This window comes from Hydra vulgaris, chromosome 03 (genome assembly GCF_038396675.1).
Source record: "Hydra vulgaris chromosome 03, alternate assembly HydraT2T_AEP".
Classification (NCBI taxonomy): domain Eukaryota; kingdom Metazoa; phylum Cnidaria; class Hydrozoa; order Anthoathecata; family Hydridae; genus Hydra; species Hydra vulgaris.
The window spans coordinates 36,406,532-36,422,500 of NC_088922.1; the positions used below are offsets into that span (position 1 = coordinate 36,406,532).

General features: G+C 30.1%; 2 protein-coding genes across 2 annotated transcripts in view; both read left to right on the forward strand.

Moving 5' to 3' along the window:
• The first annotated feature begins 4,964 nt into the window (after window positions 1–4,964).
• LOC136078649 (zinc finger MYM-type protein 5-like) lies at window positions 4,965–10,202 on the forward strand. The gene is made up of 2 exons (XM_065794433.1): window positions 4,965–4,973; window positions 9,777–10,202. Exons 1-2 carry the CDS (start codon window positions 4,965–4,967, stop codon window positions 10,200–10,202), a joined length of 435 nt encoding a protein of 144 aa, XP_065650505.1.
• A 3,891-nt stretch (window positions 10,203–14,093) lies between these two features.
• Window positions 14,094–15,969, forward strand: part of LOC100207643 (uncharacterized) — a 13,251-nt gene continuing 11,375 nt past the window's right edge. The window contains exon 1 of the mRNA XM_065793073.1: window positions 14,094–15,504. The gene's annotated coding sequence lies outside the window, so the exon portion shown is untranslated. The remainder of the gene's footprint in view (window positions 15,505–15,969) is intronic.

Here is a 15,969-nt window from a genome sequence, read left to right on the forward strand (position 1 = left end):
TCCATGCAGATTGTTAAGTCTAGGAAAAACAGCATTTTCAACAGAAGGATTTAATGTCTGGAAAAATTTACATTTATTTGATTATAATTCGAGCATATATCTATGATAACAAGAAAAATAATAGTATCAGAATGATGCATGCAAAATTAGATAAAGTAATTAACTATTGGCGTGAAGTTCTATAACGGGTGGTAGTTGCTATGAAATCTTTTGTTTCTATCGCATCATTGTGCCCATTATGGTAACGCTGGTAGTGAAATAACTTCTTACCTTTCATTTACAACGTACAAAGAGTTAATCATTTTTATGAAACAAAAAGTTATCAAGAAAATCAAGACTGAGATTCAAGTAGATATTTTTCTATCATTGCACACTGATGGAAATATATTAAGCTGCTTGAATTAAGTCAACTGATCAATATGACACCTAAGTCATATTGATCAGTTTGCATTTATTATAAGATATGTAAAACAGTTTTAATAGTTTTCCAATAGAAAGATTTTTATCTTTCTATTTCGTTCCTAATGCTGGACACAAATCTGAAGAACTTGCTAATGCAATGTTATTAACTCTTTTAAGGTACAATATCAATATTGAAGACAATAACGCTTCGAACATGTTGGGTGTTTATTCTGGCCTTCAAGCAAGTCTAAAACAAGTTAATCTACTTGTATGTTGTGTTCCTTGCTCATTCAATAAATTTGATAAACTCATGTACTGTGGGATGCTGTAAGGAGACACCAACATTCTTTGGTATAACTTTTTACAGCTTCAACTCATCACTGAGAAATATTCCTCACTCATTTCAAGTCAGGCAGTCATGATGTGAAAATTCTTTATCTAACTAAGTGGTCAGCATGAGGCATGCAAAGCAACATTGGATGGATAGTCCGAAACAATTACAGCATTGCAATCGCTATCACTGATAAAAATAAAAAGAGAACTACACGCAATGAAGCTTGTATGTTGAAAACCCTGAAAACACTAGAATCGGCAATAATGGTTGTCGTTTAGGATAAAATTTGCGAGCTTTTTAACAAAACTAATATAAAACGGCAAAGCATCAATATCAATCTTGGAAGTGTAGCTTTACTTTATGAATCGTTACTTGAATTTGTTGACAGCTTGAGATAACTTTGGCCATTATGAACAGCTAGTAAAGGATTCATCAGGGTTTAACATTTATGCAGAAAATGAAAAACGGCAGACAAAACGTAAATCCTAGTTTGGTGAAGGAAAAAAGTAAAAGTATTACGTAAGTAGAACAAAAAGTTCAAAATAAAGACACATTATTCCAGTATTGACAGATTAAAAAATTTTCAAATAAAAGGTGTGAAACGTACGTGCGCCTTTCTAATAATTTTCATTTTCTGACAACTCTTGCACTTGTTGGAAGTTTCAGAAGTCACAAAATATACATCAAGCCTATGTATTAATAATAACCATTTTAATAATACAATAATAACACTTATAACCATAGAAGGCAAATTAATAAAGACCATAAACTATGATAACGTTATTGATGATTTGGCTGCTACCAAAGAAAGAAAGAAGAACTAATGATTTTGTTTTTCAGATGATTGGATTTTTCAGTTTTTAATACAAATTCATATAGACCTGAAATCAAACATGTTAATATGTTTAGTAAATAATAATTATGTTTGTAATTGCTGGAACTATCGCTAATGAAAAATAATGAAAAATTTGAACAGAACTCTTATTTTTACGTATTTATGTAATAAAATTTATGATAATTTATTATCATAAATTTTAATACATAAATACGTAAACTAAATTTTGGAGTTAACTTTGCTTCCTTACCCAGTACCAAGATGTATCATCATGACCCGGTTCATTATGATGCGTTCATGAACCGGGTTATGGTAGTGTATGAAAGTTTACCCATACCGGGTAAACTTACATACACTAGGAACCCAAGGAAGAGCATTGGGGGCGCCTATAAAAATTTAGCCTTACGGGCTCCAAATTCTTAAATCTGCCTCTGTTTAAGAATGTAAACAAAACCAGTTTTATCAGTTATTGTTAGGTTGAAGCAGGAATCTTTAAATATATCATGTGCATTGTGTAAAAATGCTTGTTTAGTATCATGTACTTGCATTAGTCAAGGTTAAAACTCATAGACTATGTGTTAGCCCAGTCAACTACTCTATTGATGTCGATTCGAAATCGTTTCATGTCAGAGGGCTCTTTAATTATTGCAATAAGTTTGATGTCGCCAGCATAAAGTTTCCAATGGTTGTTGAGCAGACGAGGCACATCATTATCAAAAATGAAGAACAGTAGTGGTCCAATAAATGAACCATGAGGCACACTACTGAGGATGTTTAACCAGCTTAATTCTAAATTCCAAATTCTACAATAACTTGTTGTTTTCGATTGGATAGAAGTGCATTTATCCACTGGCAGATGTATTCGTAGAAACCATATAACGAACTTTATGAATAAGTAGTGAGTGACTGACTTTAACAAACGCTTTGTTAAAGTCAAGCAAAACTTAAACAACGTCATAACATTACTCCATATTATGAGCAATGAGATTAAATGATTCTTGCTTATGGAATTCACTGTGTCGAACTTATATGTAATTTGTTTTTTTATATCTGCCGCAAAGATATAAACCCTGAGTTTATGAGACTAAAACTTAGGTAAAAAAAAATTGAATTGACTTTTTACTCTCTTTTTTTTTTCTGTTTTGATAAAAAAATACTTCAATAAAAAAACTTTAATTAAACAAGTTTTTATGTAAAAGTGGAGGCTGGGGTTGGGTTTGGGTTATTTTAAGCCGGATTATGTAACCCCATATTATAAATACGATCAAAGAATTTATTTTAAATGAATTAACCTTTTGTTTATTTTTTTGAATGATATGATTTATTTCTTTTTTATAATTATTCTTATAAATACCATTAATTGTAACTATTATCATAAATACAATTAAATTAAAGTCTTAAACAATATTATATGTTGAGGATGTTTTGTACTATTAGTATCGTCTCTTTACAAATGTCCTTTTGTATTGTCTCTTCATAAAAATAGTATTGTAATATTTTTACCGTATTGTAAACAGTATTTTGTTGTTGTTGTTGTTCGTAAAATATATTCATCAATTTATTTATCATAATGCAGATTTTTCTCGAAAATTCTCCAACACTGCCTTTATGCTATTAATGAGGGCTAAATGAGTCCCAGAGTAGCATCGTTTGAATATGCAGAGCTATCATCCAAAATAAACTAAAACTAAAACACAAATAAATTCAGACATCTTTTAGCAATATCTGTTTTAGAAAAAGCAGCTTTTGTTTCTCGCATCTTGGTGTCTGGGTTCGGGTTCACTGTGAATGAATTGGATCTTAGGACTATTGTGGATGTTTACTTCTCTTCCCTAAGCTAAACTCTTTCACAGTTAAAAAACAATTTTTTCAAGACTAGAATGGAGTAAATTATTTAAAAAAACATCTGAAGCTCACTTTACGGTTTACAACTAATATAAAACGCTATCGGGCTTCTTTTAACAAAATAATTTAATCGATTTTGTTGAAAATCTCAATCAAGTTGTTAAAAATATAGTTGCAGAAAATTTATGCAACTATGATGAAAGAAGCTTTTGACGAAACTATGTATACAACTATGACGAAGCTATGTATACAACTATGACGAAACTATGTATACAACTCTGAAGAAACAAAACAAAGATAGCCAAAGCCTCAAAAAAATTATATTTCTTAGAGGCTGTAAATAGGTGAAAGAGTAATAAAACTCATTAAAGTCGAATATTATGGAAATGTATTATGGCAACGCAACTAGATACCGCCTTACGTTGTTTATAAATCAGAAAACTAGTTTTCAATGCGGTCTGAAAGCGGTCTCCTAGGTGAAATTGTACAAACATGGATGATTAGATGATGTCACATTCATGCCTAGATTAAAGCATAGGCAGGCTGTGCCATGGCAGAGGGGCTCCTGCTAAATTAAAGGCCCCTGTGATGTCTTGTTTTTTATAATGACGACATGATAAATGTAGACATTAGATTTTATTTAAATAAAAATTTAGTTATTTGGCAGTTAATTTATATATATTTATAATAATTAATTATGCTTTTAATTTATTTTAGTAACTTTGAAGGTTACTCAAATGAGAGGAGTGGGAGGAGCTACTCCGTGGAAAACAGTTTAAAATGTTTTGAATGCTATTATGAAATACAGGCGTTATTTAGCGAGGATGGAAGAAAAGAAAAAAGAAAAAAGAAAAAAAAAAGTAAATTTACGAGCACTCCTTATTATAAATGCATAAAAGGTGAGCATTGAATGCGAGTTAGTAGCTATTGCATCTTATATAAGACTGAAATTTTATTGTTAACAGGAAATAGCAGAACGTGAAACAGCAGTATATTGCTCATTTACTCCTATTCATTATTTGCAAATATATCTGCGGTCTTTTTTTATTTTAATTTAGTTTTTTTATGTATGACTTTCCAAAACTAATAACAAGTATTTTACTATTGTGGATGTCTTTTAGTTTGTTGACTTTTTGGAAATCAATTTCAAAAGCAAAATTTTTTTACCTTGCTTTTGAGTAATTTTTTTTTTTGTGTATTTTTAGTTTTCTAAAACATGCTCTATGGTTGACAAACAATTTTTTTAAATATTATTTCTTTAGATACTATTGTTGGTGGCAAAATTGGTTATGATGCAACTTACATTGAGTGCGCGGTTGACGACATATTAAAACGAGCTAAAACATAATGTTTTCGCTAGATTGTATTTATATATTAATATCGTCAAAAATATTATACTTTTTTATTTTTTTGTAATGATTTGTTTCAATACCGGGATTGAATTATTTATGCATTGACCTTATTGTTACCCCAACGAGGGTTGCCACTCGTGTTGAATCCCTAAACACGTGTATATTAAATTTAGGCCCTTTTTTATAATTGTTAGAAATGGAGTTGGTATGAGTGTAAGCTGAATAAAATTAAGCGTCAAATGAATGGAAAAAATTAAACTTCCAATAGCGACTATTGTGGACCTCCGAGCAGACAGTTTTGGACGTCTTTGGACGTACTTTAGAGGTCCGAAATGGACTGACGAAAGTTGTTTCATTTAGTACGTCGAATGGACGTCCGAACGGACCATTTTTGTCGTCCTTGGACGTCCTATGGACATCTGCGTGCCCATTGGATTAGTAGCCTGATAAATAGATTTAATTTACTTCGAATAAAGATGGTAGACATTTCATTAATTTTAAAGATGGAATGATGATAAGTTTAGTAGTGCTTTGGTATGCTAAAAACGAATTTTAATGCTGATCGTTCGACAGCAACCACTTTATTAAAAAATGTGTTGTTACAACTACAAATTTCAATGATAAATTCAGTACCAGAAATTTGAACAAATGTACTATAGATAATGGTTGACAAGAGCGAATTCCAGATTTTATAAGAGCTCTGGTGACAGATTAAAATTAAATAACATTTGCTGATTGAAGTGTTGCTATATTTGTATATGTGTCTGGTCTTGATTATTCTATAGGAACCCGAGTTGTTTTAGTTTATAAAAGAGGTGTAGGGAAGAATTGTTAGTTTGAATTGTATTTTTTGTAACTGAACTTTAACCGGATGTAATAAACTCGATTTTTCAGTGCTTTTAATATAAGGGTTTTTGCAGCGTCTAAACTTTGTTAACCAACTCTTGTAGTCCAAAAAGAGTAGGACTTTGTAAGGTTACATAGTCTGCATAAGATATAGTGAAAGTGTTCATACCACTTGCTGTTGCTCCAACTTTGCAATCTGAAACAATTTGACTTGATATACTTTCAGTGTAGATATTGTATGAATGTGGCAAGAAAATGGATCGTTGTAGCACTCCTTAAAACAAAAGGAAATTGTTTGATTTATTTTCAAGATATATTAGCACACTCCAATTATTGTAACAATTGTTGAAACAAAGTTTTTCAAACAACAAGTATTAGCTACAGCTATCGAAGACATTATTTATGCTTTATTTGATAAGTTTTGTCGGGCTGTATTATTTCACTCAAAAAGGATCTCAGCATAAATTGTGGAGCTATTTACTTGAAACCAAATTAATGAGAGTGGCTATCTGATACTTGTGGACATACTTCCATGAAAACATATTTGAAAAAACTTTTTCAAGTTAGGTACGATACCGTGATAATTGTCAAGATTATCAAGAGATTTTTTATAAAATTTGACAATTGGAAATTTTATGGAAGTTGATAAGTACTCTGACGCCGCTCTATTATTAAAGATAGTATTTATTTAAAATACTATCTTTAATAAATAAGCATTTATAATAAAGTTAAACCAAGAAGGTTGATCATCAATAAAGGGTCTTCATAAGCTTCATTTGATTGAAATAAGACACTGACAAAGTTTATTGTTTCAAGAGGTTTGAACTAGAAGGTGATCGATTGATCAGCTGCTAAATTAAGATTACAAAGCTTCTGCACTGGTATTGAAGATTTCCCTTGGGTGTTTAACCAACGGCTTTACAGCCTCTATGCGATCTATCAAGTTTTTGAGGTTTGATAAAGGGACAAACAAGTCGTCTTTGTTATGACTTTTTTGTCAAATAGAACTTCCACTAAATATTAAACTTCTACTAGATTGTAAAGATACTAAACCCGGCTAAAATAGTTCTTTTCACTTCCAAAGAAGATTCAGCGGAATAAATACCAAGATTAAGATTATGAGCGTTGCATAGCAACGTTGCATAGCATGTAGAAAGCTTAAAGTTTCTTTTGTATGAGTCCTTCTACTCTTTTGTACATATTTGGATAACTCTGTTTTTTTGACATACTGAACTGCTGACCCAATTAACTCATTACTTTAGTGAGCTGTGAGTTAATGGGTATCGAAGATATTTATTTTTAACGAACAAGAAGCTTAACGAAAAAAGTTCTTACTGACCATTAAATCTATTTTAATAAAACTTAAATTAAACAAAAAAAAATTTTTTGGCTAAAGTGCAATCCTTCATAACCTGCGTCTGGGTAAAAATACTCAGTGACTCCATTCTTGCGGCGGTCATGATGTCACATATCACTGCCATTTTTATAGTGCTACTGATGGTTATAAATATGCCTAGAGCTCACATCAAGCCCTGAATCTCTTGCTTTTAAAACAAGCACTTTACGGAAGTTGATGTATTTTAGTTCAAAGCATTACCACGGCTGCATTTGTCGACTGTGTAGCTCGACTGCGTAGCTTGACAACTATTGTGAACTGTTTACCTTAAACTTTGAGCAGTTAATTATAAAAAATTTTAAAGCTTTAAAGAGTTAGCACCATTAACAGTAAGTAAAGTTTCTGTCTGCTACAGATGAGTAAAAGTTAATTAATATCACGTTCTAGTTTAGGTAGCTATTGGTTTTACTAATTTTCTTTTTCAATATACCACTTTTCTTTTACTGAAATAGCGCTAAAACTGACGTCCATTAAATTCGAATTCCAAAAAGATATACCGGGGTTCGATTGGAAATTTGACTTCGTGAAAATAATCACTTGCAGGTGAAAAAATCCACAACACTTCCAAAAGAATGATTTTTATTACTTCTAAAAAAACTTCTGGAAATAGTAAAAAAGACTAAGGTTGAAAGTTTAAAATCAGGTTTTTATAAATTTCGACCTTTTTCTTCTTAATATAGAACCTCTTATCAAATAGTTAATATAGAACATAAAAATAGTCTTAATATAGAACCTATTATTTCCTAAAAAGTTTTTAGTCATTTGAATAACAATCATGCTGACCTCGAACTTCCAACATTAGAACGCTAAGACTCGGTACCAGAATATACTAGTCAGTTATACTAGTCAAAAATGCCCTTAAAGCGCTTCAGAAACAAAAAAGAATTAAATGTATTATCTCTAGTGAAACTAACAGTGAATATATAAGTAATCTAACAGTGAATATATAAATGATCAGACATCTTATAGTGAATATAAAAAAGTGCGTCTTTTACTTTGACTAAAACATAATGATTTTTAAAAGTAAACATTTGTATAGAGTAGATACCTTGCTATGTAATTATTGTTTTTAACAAATAACTATTTAATATAGTACAAAACATCTATTATTTATGCAAAAAATTTTTTTACGAACTCAGTTCTTTATTCTACTGTAAATAAATCAAAGTAGCTTTTTTTTAATATATTGAGGTATTTCCTTTAGTAAATTTAAAGTTAGTATTTGTTTTAACTTTACGGAGGTATTTCCTTAATTTAATTGTAAGTAACATTATGGAGATATTTCCTTAAGTAAATTGCAAGTAAATGAAACAAAACAGTAAAACAAATATAAATGGCTCAAAGCAATGCCGGATTAACCTGAGTTCCTGGGAGCCTAGGCGCCCGGCCCCCCAAAATTAGGGTATCAGTGGGGCCCCCGATTTTTAACGTTTATATTATTTTTTTATTATATATGACTTGACATTCTAAATTAATTTTATTAATTTCTAAGGAAACTAATTTTGATAATTTCTAATCAAATTAATTCCATTAATTTCTCATGTAACTAAAAATAAAAACTCTAAACTTTTAAAAAAAAGTTCGAACACGTTCGAACTGTTTGGATAAAAGTTCGAACAATTTTTATCTTTTTTTACTTACTTGAAAAAGTGAAATAAACGGATACAAGTTAAATGCTAAACTGCTTAATTATTTATCAAGAAATGCGAATTGACATTTTGATTTGAATTTTTTATTTTATTTGAGAACAAATAATATCACTTAAATTAATAGTTGCTTGTATTTTGTTTATATTTGTTTATATTTAATCGGTAAATATGTATTAAATATTTTATATATTTTTTGAAGTATTAGTTTTATACTTCTTTTTTTATTACCACTAAAGAATTATAAATTAAGATTACAATTATTTTTGCAATAATTGGACAATAATGTACAGAAAACATCTAAGCGGAAATTTAAAACGCAAACTGTAAAAAAATAAATGTGACAGACAGCATACAACATTAAAAAGGAGACATCTTCAAAGCGTTGAGAAGTTAACATAAAGTGAAATAAAAACGTGATTTCGGAATTTCTAAATTCCGAAACTATTTTCCACCAATCATTTTATATTTTATTAAACAATAAATTTCAAAACAAATCACACTCGTAAATTATCGGTAGTTACCGAATTTAGGGGGGGGGGGGTGCGCCGATTACACGTCCGCCAAAAAACATCCCAAAATTGACTAATTTTTTCCGATATCTTGATATCGCATTAGAGAAGGATAAATGTTTGTCAACTGAATCAAACCCAACTGCAGAAAGTTCACAATTGCAGAACGTAACAGATAATTCTTCAGTGAACAAAGTATCGGTGTTATCCAAATGTGTCATATGGCAATGTAAGAATACCTTGGAATTTAGAGGAAGGAATAAATATTTAAATTTATTGTTATTATTGTTATTACCATTATCATTATTTCTTTTGTTATTGTTATTATTATTATTATTGTTATTATTTTTGTTATGAGTAATATTATTAAACGTATTATTATCTTTAATGGTTAACTTAAGCTGCACCGTTGTTTTTTGTTTTAGTCCAGTTTGTTAATATGTCAATCAGACCCAGCATTGTAGACGGATTTGAACGAAGCACAGCGCTATTGGGTTTCTATAAAAGAAATTCCTGATCAAAATGTTGAAGACAAAAGTTTTGAAAAATCTAAAAAAGTAACAAACACCAAAATAAGGTGCTGCTCTCATATCTATTTTTCTTTTAAGTTGAAAAATGGCGAAATTCGAAAGAGAGACTGGCTTATTTATTCATCATCCACAGGAGAAATATTTTGTTTCTTCTGCTCGCTTTTTCAAGATTCAGACGACAATTTCAGATCTGGGTTCAACAACTGGGCACATGAACTGCGTTCTATACATAGACACGAACAAAGCAAGCAGCATTCTGATGCAGTCCAGTGCTATTTTGGAAAAGTTACATTAAAAAGAAAAATTGATATTCATTTAAAACAGCAGTTGGAGAATGAAAAACGTTACTGGAGGGAAGTTCTGAGAAGAGTTGTTGAATGCTTGAAGTTTTTGTGCAGTCCAGGTCTAGCTCTTAGAGGTGATTCAAAAGAAATAGGTGACTTCAGTAATGGAAATGTTCTCGGGGCCTTGGAGAATTTGATCCATTCCTTGCTAAACACTTAGAAAGCCGAGGAAACCAGGACAGAGGAAATGTTTCATACATTTCATCAACAAGTTATAAAGAAATTGTTTTCTTTATGGCAAAAAAGGTTCTGGATTCCATTTGCAGCGAAATTGCCAGTGCTAAATACTTTTCACTGATTGTTGACTCATCAACTGACACTTCACACTGTGACCAACTTGCAATAATCATTCGATATGTGAGCGAGAAAGCTGTTGTGGAAGAAAGATTTATTGGGTTTGAATCTTCATGCGGACATAGCATAAAGGCTATGGCAGATGCTGTCAAGAAAACATTAGATAAGCTTGGCTTAAACATTAAAGATGCTCGTGGTCAGTCATACGACAAAGCATGTAACATGTCAGGAAAATACAAAGGCCTGCAAGCACTACTGAAAAATGAGAACCCAAACATTGAATTTATTCTTTGTGCAGGACATTCTCTAAATTTAGTTGGCATAAATGCTGTTGACAGCTGTGAGGCTGCATCTAATTTCTTTGGGTTTCTCCAATCGCTGTATAACTTCTGTGCTTCTTCAACTCACAGATGGCAGATAGTTTGTTCAGGTCTTGTAGGTGGTGCTGGAAAGGACAGGAAAGTTACCATTAAAGGCCTGAGTGGGACAAGATGGTCAGCAAGAGCCATTTCTACTAAAGTTTTACATTCAAATTATAATCATATCTTTGAGACATTAGAATCAATTATTCTGGATAAAGATGTAAAACGTCAGACACAAAACGAAGCCACTGCAGTTTTAAAAAAAATGAAAACTTTGTATGTTGCTTTTATGACGGAGCTATGGCACAGAATAATGTTAATATTTGATGCTACTAGTATGAAACTTCAGGATAAAACTGCAGATCTGGATCTTGGTGTTCGATTACTTAAATCTCATTTGGAATATGTGACGTCAGTTTGTGAAAACTTTCTCGACATTCGAGAAGCGCTAAAAGGTTCTCAAGCATTATTCCTAATCAGTACAAGCATTAAAATAAAAGAAAGAAGACGCGCAAATTAGAGTTTGGTGAAAATAGCAAAAATGAAGCGGTTCTTAGTGGCAATGAAAAATTTAAAATCAAGTATTTTTTCCCAATCATAGACAAGTTGAGAATGTGCTTAAAAGAAAGGCTTTTTGCTTACGAGCCAGCAGAGAGAAAGTTTGATTTTCTAACTAGTTTTCAGATCATGACCGTTCCTATCATTGTTGCTGCTGCCAAATCCTTGTATACGATTTATCCTTCAGACTTAGATACGCAATTCCCTGATGAAATTATCCAGTTTTCCAAGTTCATGGCAAATGAGAAGAATATATCAGCACTTAAATGTTTACAAGCATATCGTAGGAATAAGTTAGAATCAGTTTTTCCCAACGTTGATTTTCAAATGTGAAAGCAAGAAAAGTTTCTATTTAGATAAAAAAGTAATCTTAAATTTTTTGCATTAATTTTTAAATACACTTTTTTAGGAATGAGGCTCCAAATATTTTTCGGCTTCCGGCCCCCAAGACCCTTATTCCGGCCTTGGCTCAAAGAAACACTAACCCAACTAACCCAAAGTAACATTAGCCCGCTTTTTAAAAAATCAAAAAATATATTTATTATTAATTTATTTTTAAATTGATTAGCTTGAATTAAACATTGATATTTTTATCAATGACTTAAATTTAAAAAAACTTGAAAAAAATGTGGGTTTAAGTAAACTCGTGTTAAGGAAGTGAGTAATACTTTTTCGATTACTCAATGTTTCAAATGTCAAAACGCAATAACTCAAACCATGGTTTTAAAATACAAATTTGCTTTCACAGATACAATGTTTAAGTTTAACCACACTCTCTGTACAAATTTAGTCAGATTGACAAACTAGCAATCAAACTAAATCCTCTCAATATTATCAATATCCTCTCAATTTCTAAAATAAGTTTTATTGGACGTAAGCCAATAAAAAAATCTTAACCGTCGTTCACGAAAAAAAGGAGTTCAAAAGTTTACTCCGCTCAAACAACTATTTACACAAATTGAGTATTAATTATTTACTTACGATAATGTGTAATTTTATATGATAATCAATTGGCATTTAAAACAAATTTAAAAAATGCAGAGAATAAAGAGAGAAAGCAGAGACATTTAAGATACATAATCAATTATAGCAATAATTATTTTGCTGAAAGCAAACATCAAGATCCGCGTTGTTTATATGTTAACAACTTTTACTTGATTAAAATGCTTTTTTTTTTTTTTAATTTTTGCGCAATAGGTTTGCGTATAGTTTTTTGCTGCATTACGCAAGCATTAAAACAGCATTAAATTTGCTTTCATATTAGACAAGATAACTTTTAAACTAAATTTGATTTGGCAAAAATAGTTTTTTATCGACGCTAAAAAAAGATTGAAATCTCAACAACCTTTTAAAAAAGCTTTATTATCTTTTTGGTACTCTGTAAAATTTAATTTAGTTAATTAATATAAATAACTTAGGGTGGAAATGAAAATGGACTAATTTTACAAATTCAAAAAATAATTTTTGTTCTGTTTTTTATTTCATTTTTGGCAAACTCTGACGAAAAACCATATAAGTATTAATTTATATAAAGTACGTGTTTATTAATTTTTCTTTTAAAGTTTATTTGGTACTTACAGAACCGACTGTAAAATTCGCAATTTTTATTAGTTTAATATTAAAAAACAAAGTTTTAACAATGTTGACAATGAGATTAGTACATACACACAATAAGATTAATACATATACACAAATACTTACACACGATACGTTTTTTATTGTAAAAATAAACGTATTTAAATCGTTTAATTTGATTAAAAATTTCTCACATTTGCTAAATGGATTGTTATACTAAAATATATCACCCGCCAACAATCGGCTTGGCTTTGAATATTGATTCGTAGATTATTTGGTTTGACGTTTTTTATAGTCTTTTCTTTTTTTATCAGTATAGAGAAAAAATGAATCAGATATTTTCATATTGACGTCACTGCCCAGTGGTCCAGAATCATATCATTAATATGAAAATAGACATTACTTTACCATAAAGCTGGAATATATATCTTATGCGTAGGCCAAATTTAAGCTTCAAAAATTTTATGTTTTTATTTTTTTTATTAATTGGAATAAAAAAATTTCCACTTTTTTATAAACTAATCAATATTCAAAAATTTATGAAGTATACAGGATAAAGACAAAAAAACAAACAAAAAAATATTTAATTAATTTTTAAACTTGTCAAATTAAAATTTGGAACATTCCAAAATATTTTCAATTAACTTGATACTTGAAGGCTTTTTATTACAAACGAGAATAAAATATGTAATATATGTTACAGATTCTATACAATCTTCCACGAGTTTACTACTATATAGTAATAAACTCGCATAAGATTGATGGTTTTTGTCAATTGTGGCCAACTTGCATTAGTCATTACGAAATCCTAAAGCGCTAAAAAATCTCTCATTGCCCAGTGGGCACGGTACGTTTTTAAAACATTTTTTAGACGTTTTTATAAGGTTTAAACCTAATAAAAACGTCCAAAGAACGTTTTAAAAACGTGCTGTGCCCATTGGGTGAGGTCTATTGACAATAGATATGCTGTAATTATGGAAGCATTAGAAGATAACCAGATCTTATTTTATTTTCTCTTTTAAAATTTTAAAAGAAAAGGAAAATAAAAAATCATTTTATCTCATTAGCTTAAAAATGAAAACAACACGTGATAAAACTCATAAAAGCAGGTACGAAATTGCGAACTGAGCAAAAAAAAAAAAAAGCTTTATTTGTATAAGAAAGTGTTTAAACAACTGAATGTAATTGAGAGAAAAATAAATTGTATAAGCTCCATTTACTATTTATTTTGCTTTCTTTTAATTCATTTGTTTTATCAATGAGCAGTTCTGCGAGGTCTAAGGTTCTCAAAGGTTATGTTCTTGCGCAACTCTCTCAGATTTAGATTTTTTTTTAAATGTGTTTTAAAACATTTCCAAAGTTTCAGATTGAAATGTCAATTATTTTGGATTTAAAAAAGCTTATTGTAAAACATTTCCAAACTTCTTTTTGATTAAGAAGCTAAAAATTGCATTTTCAGGTTTTTATACTTTTGCGATAAAATGCTAAAACGTCTCAAAAATGTGGTTTCTGAATAAAACAAAAGTGTATGTTACAAACTATTTATCACAGTTTTTTATCCTGTCTACATTTTACTCTGTGGTTTTTTTAGTTTATTGTATGAATTGAGTTACAGACACTATATCACGTAAAAGCGTTAAACAGTGTTCTATTGACTTAAAAAAAACTAGTAAAGATGTTCTTATACAAAAGAATCTTTTAACAATCAACTTTCTTGGTCAGTTTTATGACAGTACCAGACTCATTGGAAATAGTAAATCAAGAGTTGATATTAAAGCAAAAGTAAGTAGTAAATCAAGAAAAAAAATATGTGACCTTGAACCCAAAGCAGTATATTGCACTTGTATAATCATGCTTTGAACTTGGCAGTACAAGAAACCCTCAAAACTATTATCACCATGAAAAATTCTCTGAATACTGTTCATGAAATAACAGAATTGATAATAAAAAAACTCCTAAATACAAACATACTTTCAAAATATTAAATTGGAAAATTTTAGAATGTTAAAAGATTTTTTTAGAATGTTAAAAGCTATTTTATTCCATTTCTAAAAGTTACGAAAACTCTACAAGTTGTCTGGGAAAAAACTAAATCTGAGACAAAGGACAGAAAGATAGTTGCATGAATAGAAAAAGTTTCAGCACAAATGGACTAATTCTCTTTTTTTTATGGAATTGGTCTTGGGAAGATTATTTTCAGTATGGTTGATAATTTACTACAATGTTTGCAAAAGTCAACACTTTTGCCTTTTGAAGATTAAAGTGTTATTGAAAGAACATTAATTGCGTTAAAATCAGTCTTATCTAAAAGTTTGTTTCAGTTATTTTATAATTGTCTTGAAATCAAAAAGAAATTGCTTAACTGAAAAAGTTTACTTTACTTGTCACCGCAAAGTACCTCTTCTTTTGAAGTCAAAGCACCTACATTAGTAATATCTACCTTTTTTCTAAGAAGATATATTTCGAAACTTTAGAAATAACAATAGGAAGTATTCAACCTCAGTTCAAACAAAAGCGACATACAATGCTTCAAAAAGCAGAATAAATAATTACTTGCCTGGTTAAAATAAATAATCAGGTTTAAATGCTTCAAGATGGTATCTAACTGAAAGTTATGCACGTATCCGTTACTCAACTTATGGAAAGGCTCTCAAAGGTTTTTAATTAGGTCAGGTAAGACATAAGATAATTTATTATAAATTTCAACATTATTTATTTTACTAATTCACACATGAATAACAAAGGCAACTTAATTCATATTTGTAAGTTAACTAGCACAAAATGTTTTGTTTTTTTTATACATTGCGTTTTCAATTAGATAAAAACATAAACACTTTTATTTATATGTTTTAATTTAACTCTACATAGCTCCCACGTATTTGCTATCACTCAAGTCTACAGATCTGCAAAGTTGTATGAGTGGTTAACTGTCTAATGTTGACATGAGACAGTTAACCACTCATGGCAAAAGTTGTATGCTATCCGCAATGTTGCAGTGTCAAAATTTTGGACTACACCCAGTGGGCACGGTATGTTCTTTAAACGTTCTTTGGACGTTTTTATTAGGTTTAAATTTTATTAAAACGTCCAAAGAACGTTTTAAAAATGTACAATGCCCACTTGTTACTGTATTTACAG